This window comes from Alligator mississippiensis, chromosome 5 (genome assembly GCF_030867095.1).
Source record: "Alligator mississippiensis isolate rAllMis1 chromosome 5, rAllMis1, whole genome shotgun sequence".
Taxonomy (NCBI): domain Eukaryota; kingdom Metazoa; phylum Chordata; order Crocodylia; family Alligatoridae; genus Alligator; species Alligator mississippiensis.
Window position 1 is genome coordinate 76,574,254 of NC_081828.1, and position 12,977 is coordinate 76,587,230.

The following is a 12,977-nucleotide window of genomic DNA, read 5'->3' on the forward strand; positions in this document are numbered from 1 at the left end:
GTAGCTGTTTTTCACGCTCCAAAAACAGATAATGACAGGGCTTTGCTGGTACCTTAATATCTCTTTTTCAGGGTTTTGACCCTCTTGATTAGTTATTTTCTGTGATTGGTTGTTTGATTCCTGCTTCTTGGTCCACTGCTTTTGCACTCTTAGTGATCTTCCCAGGTTTTTTGTCATTGTTTCCTTCTATAGATAAAGTGGGGCTTAGGGACCTTTGACCAACTCCCTCCTTCCCTTTGCCAGCCACTAAAGGCATAGAATTTTTAAACAAAGCTGTCCTCCTCTCAATTCTGATGATGTCCCCAGTGGTATGCAACTTAATTTGGTTGAAATTACCCCTGTAGCCTAGCAAAGGGCACTTAAATGCATTCTAATCAGTTTGCTGCAACATTATATCCAATGGTTGTAGTATGGCCACTGAGTGCCAACAAGATTCTTTTTTATCTGGAGGAAATTATTCTGCTTCCACTTTTTTCCCCAACCATGTTTAAAATGTCTCTTTTACCAAGGGAGTCCCTCCTACCCTCTAAACACCTCTGCTGGTGAGTATTAACTTTAACAAGTAGAAGGAAAAGGTGTATTAAACAATATTTAAACTATTCCATTATTTGTTGTTATATTGAGTCAATAACCCATGTCATTCATAAAATTATTAGTTACTTGCAAAAGAATTATAATAGTAATGTATTTTAGCTAATTACATGCATTTAGAAATTACGTTTTTTGTATGCTGACTGTTAACTTTTGAGATCTGTAAATTCTTCAGGTCATAGACTGTTTTAATGGAAAACATATTTTGGGCATTACAAAAATACACCTATAAATAATAACTTGTAATGTACTATAGCCATGAATCAACACAATGACTGATTCCTGTGTAGGAAAAGCTTGCAATGAGTATTAATCATGGTTAAACCAATATCTTTTGAGAGATGAATGTAGTTTTTCTGGTGTTTATAGCCAATGTAAGCTACATAGCATGTAAAATCATCTTGGTAGAAAGCTGACAAAATGAGACAAATATTGCAATCTTCTCAAATGATAGTGAGAAATTGCTTGGCATAATTTGAGGGTTTTTTTTTTAAATACAGATTTTCCCTTTGTCTTGCAAAACTGGTTTATACAATGATAGCCTAATTAGGATGTAGATTATGCGTTTTCTCAACAAGTATATACCCAAACTTCTGAATTTATTAAGGATTTTGCTCATATATCTGAAGACAGAATTTAGCTGTGCATTATTCATTTACTTGTGTGTATTTGATTGTGGTTAACTGCTAAATTATGAATCACATAGAATCGGATTGTTATATGATGTAGTCAATATTGACATGCAGATGATATTGTTCAGTAACCAGTATCCTAAGACTATCAAGAATTTTTTCAAAATAAAATGAACTCTCTGTTTGAGGTTTTGCTTTTGGTTGCATTTAATGTTTGTTTTTAAAACATCTAGATTGTTTATGATTTAATTTCTAAAATATTTAAAAATCTTTAAAAATGTACTTTCAGATGCAGCAGGAACTGGAAAAAAATATCAGTAAAGAACTTGACCAAGGTAATTTATCAGCGCATGTGGCAGGGTTTTCTTTTCCCCTCAGAAAAATTGATTGTTAACTAACATTGAATGATATCCTAAAGCATAAATCACATTATGTGTGTCTACATGTACAATTAGTGGAAATGAATCGAGTCCAATGCGGTTTGCACTGCAGTTTTATTGCTCCCAGGCACCATGTTTACATATGTGCCCAGAACCACAGCACATTGAGCAAGATTGGAGCAGCCCAGCTGGGAGGGGGGCCATAGGGTCAGCCTGCCAGCCCAGGGCTGCTCCAACCCAGATCAACATGCTGTGGAGGGACTGGCTGAGGCAAGAGGGTGCTTGAATGTGGGGCTAGCCAGCAGGCAGCTCCTGCAGTGAAGCATCTCGGTGTCCCAGTCAGCCCTGTCAGCGTCTACACATGCATTGCAAGTACTAATCTACAGCAGCATGTTTTACTTACTGTGGTCTAACAGGGCCACACATGTAAATGCTGAGACTTTACTGCAGAGCTAATTAGTCTACTCTGCAGTAAATGTCTCGTGTAAATGCACCCATTGAGTAGTTAACTTGTGCCAAACACAGTTGTTGTTTTTACTAACTTCCTTTTTGGTAAGAACTGCTTCCAAAATTCCAAGAACGGCTTTCCAAAATGCTGTACAGAATAAATTGCCTTGAAAGCTAGCTTAACCCAAGTCGATTTTGCTAAATGAAAAATATAAACAATCAAAATATAGGAAATTCTGATTTAAGATATAAATGAACTTTAAAAATTGCCTCCCCACTCATATGTTGCATTCAGTATTACTGAATGCAACATATGATTTGTATTGTGATTTTACACAATCACAATACAATGTGATTTAGTATTTTCTGCTAGTATAATAGTGCATGTCAGATATAATGTTCCCTAGTGGTGTCCTCTCTTTGTTTTATAGTCATAAAGTCACATGTTGGATAGATACAAATAATATTGCTCATTGAGAAATCTTGATAATCACTTCTTTTATGTCTGTCTAATCAACATAACATTGTTTAAGTGTTTGTAATATGTAGCACAGAACATATACTTAGCTGGAAGTCTGTAATGTAGTGTTTGGCCATGTTCTCCAATGAATAATTTATTCTCTTGTGTGGCAACTATCCTCATCCATCCACTACCTCACAGTGACAGAACCTGTTTCAAAGCAGTGTAATCAATCCAGCATGTGCCAGTATTCTGTAGCCAAAAGTGGAAATCCCCATTTACCTGTTTTAGGGGTTCCTTTCCCTAACACAGGATTTTTTGTGTGTCTTTTTCATGTAAGTATTTGTCTAGTACAGACAGAGTGCACCTACACATGCTATTAATGCACCTGAATACACTCTGGTGCAGTTCACACAGGAGTTTATTGCTCTTGGGTTTTTACACATTTACATGTGTGCCAGGGGGCGGGGGGGTCAACCTGCCAGCCCTGGAGCTGCTCTGCCCTGGCTCAACATCCTGCAGAGGGGCTGGCTGGGGCATGAGGGTGCTAGTGTGGGGCTAGCTGGCAGGCAACCCCCTGCACTTGAGCACCCTTGTGCCCCAGCCAGTCCCAGTCATCATCTAAACGTGTTGTGGAGCACTAAATAACTCTGCCATAGGATAGTACTTGTGTCAGGCATTACTATCCTATAGTGGGCTTAATTAATTTACTATGGTTTAGTAGTGTTGCACATATAGATGGTGATGCTTTGTTGTGGAGCTACTTAGTCAACTCCTCAGTAAAGCACATGTATGGATATGTCCACAGTTTCTTTTTCTGTGATGGTTGGACTTTGGTCAGTGAAGGTAGAGTCCAGGGATATGCAGTTTCTAAAAGAGACTGCATACACATGTTCATATGGTCTAGGAGAATTCTTCCAGGTGTGTTCTTATGGTAGAAAAACTTACCCAGACACACTTGAACTTACCCAGATGCATATGAATGCTGAGCCCTTGAAGAGCAGAGTCCTTGCAGTGCTGATCCTTCGCAATTGGGGAAGCGGGGGGTTGGGTGCTTGTGCATACATCTCAGCATGCTCTGCAAGCTCCCTCAGTCTGCCTGATGACAGATACACTGACAACAGGCAGCAGTGCACAGGGCAGCTCTGGTTGGCTGATCCAGACTGCTCAGAGTCAGCCTGTGCCTCCTTGCAGCATAATGTGGGATTGAGAAGGGGTGTGTTCTTCTCCCTACTTGACTGGAGCAGCTGAGTCCAGTGAGTGATACAGTCTCCCTGTGGGGAGAGGAGTGGGAGCCATGCACCCCAGGATGCTGAAGGACTGTGCTGTGACTTCTCTAAGAAGAAAACATGTACAGACAGTCACTCTCAGAAGAAACTTTCCTATGAGTGTTTTAACCCTGGTTCCTAGATTATACTTCTCCTGGCATTACTATCATTGCTTTAGGAGAAATATCCTGAACCTCTGTACACTTGTGATTTTTCCTGGTAGAGTAGCGACTCTTCCAGGAAAAACTATGTTTTCACATGACCACAGAGACCTTTACAGAGAAAAGGCTATTGTGGTTATAGGAGGATCTTCTGTGTGTGTGTGCATGCACGCATGTGCACATACCAAGGTCCAGATAGTTGCATCTGTTAGGGGTGTTAGTGGATTTTTGCACATCAGTGCAATTCTATTCCACTTGGCTGGAGACCCTGAAAAGGTGGGTGGTCCTCCTCCCTGGTACTTTTTTATGATTCCATCTTAAGGGCAAGATGGTAGTTGTTAAAACGTGGATGCATTAATAGATTTTCAAGGATTTGAGGAGGGTGCAGTAAAATCACACTAGGTGCCTACAAGGGAGGCATGTATGCTTGTAGCAGCTTCAAAAGGGGAGGAGGCGGCTCAGGAGTGTGCAGCAGCTGCTACCTTGTTACATGAAAATGACCCAGTAGCAATTACAAGTGACCTAAATCACCCCAACTTTGACACTGGGTAAAGTTCATTTATGTACCTAATGGGGAAAATTTAATCTGACTCAAAGACTTTGTAAAAAATAGAGGTACTCCTTAAGACCACATGCTTCATTTTGTAAGGCAGGTAGGAAGTATCAGGACAAGGGTATTCACTGGACCATATTCATCACTGGAGTAAGCAGCCGGCATTCTGTTAGGTTAAGAGTTTTGTGTGCTTAGAGCATCTACATTTGGTGCAATTTCAACAGCCTTAGATTAGAAATGCTACCTGTTTTATCTTGTTGCTTATCAGGAAATAACTTGCATAAGTTAAAAGCATCAGGTATTTGCCTTTATGAATGTCCTGCCTATGTCACTTTTTAATAATGTTTCTCTTATTCTGATCTGAAATATATATTTGCTGTCAGCACCCAATATAAATGCCCACCGAAGTCAGAGCAAAGCTTTCAGTACATATTAGACAGTTTACTTACTATAGAACTAACATATGGCATAATGCAAAGCATGCAGGATCATTTGTTTTTGCTGTTTGGTTTTGTTTTTTCAGCCAATGCTGAACTCGAAGCTGGATCTGTAAGAGTCTCTCCTGTGGGATCTACTGATGGATCTTCAAAAAACCTAAATGTAGATCAGGATCCAGTTTCCAGGGCAACCCAGCAGTATCTAGATGTGTTAAAGAAAAATTATATGATTTGAATAAAACACTAATGCAAGTTTGTGAAAATGACTTTGTTTACATAACACTTTAATGGTTTTCCATTAAGTGGTACAGCTGTGAAAACCTTCATTACAATTTAAATACGAGTTATAAATGTATTACATGACTATCAGGCACGTTGCACTTGTCTTCAACACTGCATAAATGTATAGTTTCTTTTACATTTATTATGAAAAGCCATACCTGGTTTCAGTTGTAACTAGCATAGCAAAATCAGACCAGTGTTTTGAGTTTCACAGAACTGCAAAAATATTAGGTACATGGACATGTGAACAGTTTATCATTGGGCAAAAGCCATCAGGGCTTTACCATGTGTCAGCTCCTCTACACTAACTCCCTATGTATATGTGCTTACCTCATAATAAGAGGAAGATGGATAAAACATAGTTCTCAAAGAAAGAGGGATAAGTTGATGCAGTAGGTAAAAATGAACTGCAACTGCAGGCTTACTGTTTACCTTTCACTTATGGTAAAGCCCTACCCTTTTGCCTTGTAATACACTTGAAGGTACATTTGTATGTCCATTCCCTGAGTTGTAAGAAAACATGTATTGAGTTTTGTCATATTCATACTGCGATGTATTTTAACCAAAGCATTCCCTGAAATCTGTTTTCCATTCTACATATATTTAATGTTTCTCTTAATCTTGTCTTTAGTGGCTGTTAGCAGATATCTGATGCATCTGTTTCATTCCCTGTTCTTCAGTCTTAACATAGGAAAACTCCTAAGGATTCATGGAAATTTTATCTATATTAAAGCTGGAGAATTAGACAATTTGCATTACTGTCATGTTTATACCAGTTAATATATAATAGTGCCAAGAAATTTGTAGTGTGTGTTTTATATGGTACATGAACTTATCAGTACAACACAGTTACTTTTTAATTAAATGATACTGCAACTCAGGGCAGTCTGAGTTGCTAGATCACCATTATTTCATGTTTACCACTCTTTTCTATAGATTAATAGAGTAATTAATATATATTGTGTTGTGCCTACCTCTAGGTTTCTCAATGTTTTCCAGAGCTGGTGCAATAAGATGAGCAGAGTTTTTCATTATTACCAAAATCATATTACATTCTGGGTTTGTCTGACAGCACAGGAAAGCTGTCAGACCATGTTCTCTCTCACATGGCTTATAGGCTCTGCCTGGTTTCATTACAGCAGCAGCTGCCAGCAAGGTATGCAGTGTATCCTGGGAGGCACAGTTTGTTAAGGAGGCCATAGCTCCCAATAGTTGGCAAGGACACTACATGCAGTCTCTGGCAGCTTTCCTGTGACAACAGAAACCTTCTGTCACTTGCAGACCAGAGCATGCATTCCTCTGGTCTCCAATAACCTGCTCAGAACAGAGATTCTGCCACAGTAGGGAAGCTGGAAATGTGGGTTTACCTGTGGTTTTACCAGGAGAATGTGACTTCTGCTGGCAAAACTATGTAGTATAAACCAAGCCCTCAGTTCTAAGCCTGGTAAGCCAGTCTTACCAGAATCCCTGCTTCAGTGACCCAAGCTGTTTTATTTATATCAGACAATTATATGCTGTTGCGGAAAACCGTTTAAAAACTATTGCATGTCTTTTTAAAAGTCTCTAATGTTATTGTCAAAAGATTCTGAAATGGAGAGGAATAGGACTCGAACAGCTTGCCCTCCCCTTAAAAGTCCAAGAACTAAGCTAACTCACCATGGTGAAAATCTGTGCCACCATGTATCTCCACCACTTTTTAAGGAATAAAGCAGTTTTGTATAGTCGGTGTACTGTATTGAATTGTAAAAAATAAAAAATGCAACTTTCTATTTAATAAATTTTAAAATGGAATGTGTATCTCTTGCTTTTGGTTTCATCTGATTTCCTTTCCCGGCTTCATTCATTTTTTTCTTCTATCTTTTTGTGCCTGTGTATCCTTTTTCTTCGTTACCCTTCCCATCTGTTCCCCCTCCTCCCCTATGGCAGATCTCACTTGTAGTACTGGGTCCTCTTTTGTCTCTCTTCTTCTCCCTGATGATAGTTAACTTTGTACTTCTCATTTTCTGATGTCCTCCATTCTAGCTGTTAAAAGCACAATGTAGAGTGACCCCATCCTAATTCTAGTAACTCAAAATTTAAAATCGTCCTGAGCAGGTTGGTTTTTCAACCCTCATGTATAATATATTGGGGAAATATTAGGACATATTTCCCCAATGAAAAATATGGTATAAATTAGAATGACCCCATTGACCAATGCAACTACACTGATTTACATCAGCTGATGATCAGATCGTCATATGCTAGATCAAGAGACCCCAGCAAAGACTTCCAAAAATGCACTCTCCTAAATAAATGGCCTAATGATTTTTTCAAAGAACTTGTCAGAATTTTCTGAAATAAAGTTGCATTAAAAATCACTGGTTCATTCAGCCTGAATGTTTTGTTCGTAACATCTCAAACTAAACTAATTTGTGGATTGCAAGACAAAATTTCTGTGGAACCATGTTGAGATTTCTGGCAGACTGCCTCAGGACCAAAACAGAGTACTTCTAGGACTTCTGCTTTAGCATCTAGTCCAGAGCTATACAAAAATAAGCCCTCAACCTTGGAACATCCCACATGGTGGGACTCCATGGTCCAAAGGCATATCCATTAAGAGGACTGTTTCACAGCAGGGGTTCCATGACACTGGCGTGGCAAATCAGACCAGAGCTTCAAAGCTTACTTCCGTGGAGTTGGAAACTTAAAAGATCAAGAAGCCTACCCATCTGTTCAATGAACATTGCAGGGACTGAGGACCATGCTTTACTTTAGAGATGCATGTTTCAGTGTTTGTAGGAATTTTTCCAAATAAAATGCTTGGTTTTGCTCCAAATCAGAAAAAAACAAGTCCCTAAAAAATGGAATTTTCCATGAACTGGACACTGTTATTTGAATGATTCTAGTGTTACACAAATTGTCAATTGCTCAAATCACAAGCGAGGCCTTATGAGGGAGGATAAGGCAAGATGCTGCATTTATTGATTGAGCGCTTAATACACACACACAGACCACATTCATACCCCAATTTCTGTTTTATGCTGGTATACATTACCAGTCTTATCAGTACTTGGATCAACTTAGTGGCCAGCCAAGTTGATCACGAGTAGGAGCTGGGCTCCTGCTGGTCCATCTCGTCAGATGAACTGATGCTCCAGGATGACATGCAGAACAAGACCCAAAATCAATATGTCTTGCCCCATCTTTTATAGCTTTGCCAATTCACCCAGTCCTCTGGGCTTTTGCTGTGTTATCACTGTTCTTCCTTGAAGGTCGATTGCCATTCTCTCGCTGTTCTGGGGCGGATGCTTCTTGTTTGGTCTTTTATCTGTGCATTCTTCAGCTGATGTTTTCCTTTTCCACAGACACACTCTCACCCATTCTGTCACACATACAGCATACAAAGGTCGAACACTTATGTCAAGCTACAGAGCAATACAAAATGGAGTTTCTGAAGGCAATGCAAAACTCAAGAAAATATTTAAGATTAAAAGCAATAGGCAAAAAGTCTCTGTGTATAACATTTTAGTGCTGGCATATTCAGCAGGGCTCTCTAAAGTAAACATGCTACCACATTTGCAAGAGAAAATGCAAGTATCACCAAAGAAAAAAAATCCCATCTACCATTCATGTCTTACCAAAATGTTTCTGTTATGAAACTGGACACACTAAAGGCCATCTGTTACAATACTTACAGGGTTTCTGTAACCCAGTGAGACAATTTCCTAGCATCAACTCCTAAATTTCACAGCAATCATAACTTGCTATGTATCAACAGGAATTGTTCCTGATGGTCCTGTGCATGTGATATTGTCAGGGCTTGATGGTTCATATTTACATCCTAAAATGTTGCCTGCTAGATTGCTTTATTCCCACACAAGACTTGAGGAAATGCAACATGACGTTGAAAATAGGAAATATAATTTTTCCATCTGAGGCAATTATGGCAGTGGTTCCTGGTAGTACCTTTAAGGAAATACTTAAAGATTCTATTATAATAGATTATAATAAATAATGCCCCCCCCCGAAACAAAGTGAATCAGTTTCATGTTCCAAACCAGAGGTATCAAACTCATCTGCTCCCATGGGCTGGATGAGGGTTGCTGGGCTGGTCTGCTGGATGGATCAAGCTGTGCCAGAGCTAGTGTGCAGAGCTCATTTGCCAGGGCCCCCACACAGCAGCATATGCCCCACTCGGGCTCACTTGACGTGTGGTGCACAGGGCCATAATGAGACATGAGGTACAGGAAGAACCCCTGTTCACTGGCTCTGGGGACTGATCTGGATGAGTCCCCAGGCTGTCTGTGTACACCAGAGCCAGTGCACAAGGCATTTCTCCCAGTACAAATGTAATGTATGTCCATACTCTGGGTTCAATGCCCACCTCAGCCTAAGGTAATTTGGACCAACCTTTTCCAGCTCCGAGGAAATTACCTTAAGAACCAGCGTGTGTGGGGAGGGGGGAAGGGTGTGTGTGTGGGGGTATAGAGGAGTAAGTAGGTGTGCATGTGAGTTAAGTGCCTGCATGCTAGGTCCTGGGAGACACCTGGGGTGGGGGGGGGAGGGGGCATGTGCAGCAGAGCTCTCCCAGGTAGTGTGCTGAAAGTACAGGTACAAGTGCAGTCTGCCCCCCACAATCTGGCCCACATCTGCATCCCTAGCTACTCCACATGGGGCTGAGTCCCACCCAGGGCAATCTGCACTGTGCTCCGGCTTGCACCTGCCCCATGCCAGATGGCACGAAGCCAACCCTGCTAGCATACATTGTGTCAGGCAGGTGAAGTGGGTGGAAGATGGCTGGGATCTGAAGCTGAAGCCCCATGCACTAAGACAGGAGTCATCCAGCTTCAGCTTCCCCTATGCTTCTGTTTCCCCCACACTACCTGCTGTCCAGAGTGGCACAGCAGGGGCAGCAGGAGGAGGAGCCGCTGGAGGTCAGGGAAGCCAAGCAGAACCCAAGTGGCTGCAACAGCACCAGGAGCAACCCTGCTGGGAAGTTGTGCACACTTGCTGGTGCTGGCCTGGGCATTGCTGTTGGCAAGTGCATGGCTGGTGCAGGAGGGAACATGGCACAGGTTTCCTCAGGCTGGAGCAGGCGGAGTACTTCAGGGGCAGCCATGGGGCAAATACAATCAATTGGTGGGCTGGATCTGGCTTATGGGCCATATTTTGCCCAGCCTGAGTTACAGCAATCCTGCATGCCCAATAATTAGTGGCATGGTTATAGAGTAAAATGTACTTCAGTCCTCTTCTTGGTTTCTTTGAGTTCACTCTGTCACCTCTCAGGCTTTATCTCATAAACTCTAATTTCCTATTTCACACTCTTGGTTCCTGAATTACCTTATGCTGTATATCAGTCATGCTTAGCAGGTCCAGCTGAGTTCAAAGACCTATAGTCCTTCCATTTTTGAAGTTTCTGAGCAGTGGACAATGGTTCACCAGAAATCCTTCTTAAAAATATTTTTCTTATATCTGAATAGTTAAGCAAAGCATATGGCAGAAGGTGCAAAAGGATTTGAAAACCAAATAGTCTATATACATTTATCTCATGCAATGGTTTACACTTCCCAGATGAGATAAATCTGTGTAGTTTCTGCAGTCACCCTAGTATGCCAGTCTTGTTCCTCTAATCAGCTCCCTCTCCAGAAACCTTTCCTTTTTCAAATGCAGAAGCTCTTTGGATCTTCTGCTTCTCTGTCTATAGCATTGCTTGTCAAAACCAGTTCTGCAATTAAACTGGATTCACCCCTCCCTTAGATACACTAATGCTCAGGGTATAAACATCATTGTAGCCAGGTTCATTACCTCAACTGTACCTGTAGTGTAGAAGAACCTACTTTCAGTTAGCATTTGTCTGTTGATGCCACCTGTCATTGCCAACCACAAGTCTCCTCATTATACAGCAGGATATTCAACAAGTCTGCTTGAGATTGCATTTATCCCCAATTGATTCAGTAAGGGAAAGGCCTTCTTGGCATGCAGTTAAATTCTACTTGGCATTTGTTAAATTTATGCAAATATCACTGTGAGGGAGGTTCATTTGACATTTCTCTTTTATAAGCCCTCTGAGCATTCCCTTCAGGCTGTGCTAAATGATTAATCTCATCTAAACATTTGTTCCCTCCTTTAAAGCTTTCTTTGCTATGCAGCATGCCATCTTGCTGGATTAAATGGTGACATACTCTTAAATCCAACTGCTGTAACAGCATCACCATTTGACCTCTGGTCTCATTCTCTGGAGAACATCAGGAGTGGACAAGAAGGACCAAACACAGAGGGTTAATCTCCATGTTTTTAATTTGTAAGATTTTTTGGGGAAAAGAACAGGCTTTTATATTATGTTAATATAGTGTTCAGCACAATGAGTCATTGCTCCTTATGATGCCTTTGGATGCTGCTGGGCATGTGTACACAAGATGCCACATTGCTGTAGCGATGAACTATGGCGATGTAGTTCATCACTATGGTGACAGCATTGGTGGGCACATACTATGATGCCAATGCTGTCATCATAGTGACAAGTTATGTTGCCATAGCTTGCTGCTACAGTGATGTAGCATCTGAAAATAACTGCACTGCTGGGACTGCTCAGTACCAAATGCGTGGTCCCGGGCACACCCACTGAGGTACAAATAATTAATCTGCCCTAGGCAGATACTCCATATTTAGTAAGAGTTTTGCTTATATTCCCTTTGCACCATTCTGGTAGTTCAAATTATTTTAAAATGATTGCGAGATTCATTTACTTTAAGACTTTTGCCTGTATTCTTCTCAAGTAGCATGAGGGAAATTCAAGCTTATTGTATCTGCCTCTGACAAAGGCTGGGCAGATTCTTTGCAAGCTTGTGTAGGCTGTCAGAGAAGTGAAATATGAAGTGTTCCTCTGCTCAAAGTTCCTTAATTAGCATCAACCTTCTTCCCTGGTTTACTACACAGTAGATTCAAGCACTTCCTTTTCACCTCACAGGGAGGCAATGCAATGGCAGCCACTCCCCAGCCTGGTACTCATATAAGTACCTAGTATGGTGAGAAGCCTTATAGGTAATTTGGGCGAACAAAGCCCTGTGACCTCTATGACTTGGCTAACTGGTGTGCTATGGCTGTGTACAGGCATTCGGTGAGGTTGGAGGATGGTTGGATTGTGTTAAAAATGGTCACCTCATCTAACTTAGTTTGCCCAGGTGCAGACATTACACTAGTTAGGTGAATCTATGTGCAAACTGTACAGAAGTTCAGGACAGCTATATTACTCTAAAAATGGCCAACCCAACCTAAGTTAAGCATACCTTTGAGGTAGTCTAACCTAGCATGGGTCTGGCAAGACCGATGTAACTGAACTTCTGTACAATTCCCTGGGGAAATATGTCATGGTCTGAATTTTTAATTCAGTTCAGGAACAAAAAAGGGTAGAAATAATTCCCCAGGATATGTAGGTTCTGATTTTTTATTGGCTCTGGTCATTTGCATTTCTAGCTACTGCTTAAATATATTCAGTCCTCAGTCAAAATGTAACTTGAGATTTATAGATGTGCCACACAATTATTTCATGATACATATCCAAGTTAACAGCAAAGTATTCTCATGATCAGATCCCTGTACTCACTTAAGGTAACAAAAACAGCATGTTTCATTCAAGGACAGATTATGATCACTTCTTCACATAATAGAATTTTATGCCTAATTTCTGACAAGGAACTAAAATATATTCCAGTATCTTGTGACTCTTGGTAAATATTCTGCAATACTACGTGCTACTTCAATTAGCAGGTGTCTGTTAAAATATTTTG

At 40.7% G+C, this 12,977-nt stretch overlaps 1 protein-coding gene across 5 annotated transcripts in view; it reads left to right on the forward strand.

Moving 5' to 3' along the window:
• Positions 1-7,008, forward strand: part of ANKRD26 (ankyrin repeat domain containing 26) — a 124,027-nt gene extending 117,019 nt beyond the window's left edge. For all 5 annotated transcript variants that reach the window (XM_019485814.2, XM_019485807.2, XM_019485823.2 and 2 more), the window contains 2 exons: positions 1,513-1,558; positions 5,016-7,008. In XM_019485814.2, the coding sequence (XP_019341359.1) occupies positions 1,513-1,558; positions 5,016-5,164 (195 nt within the window). In that variant the 3' untranslated portion in view covers positions 5,165-7,008. The remainder of the gene's footprint in view (positions 1-1,512; positions 1,559-5,015) is intronic.
• The last annotated feature ends 5,969 nt before the right edge of the window (positions 7,009-12,977 follow it).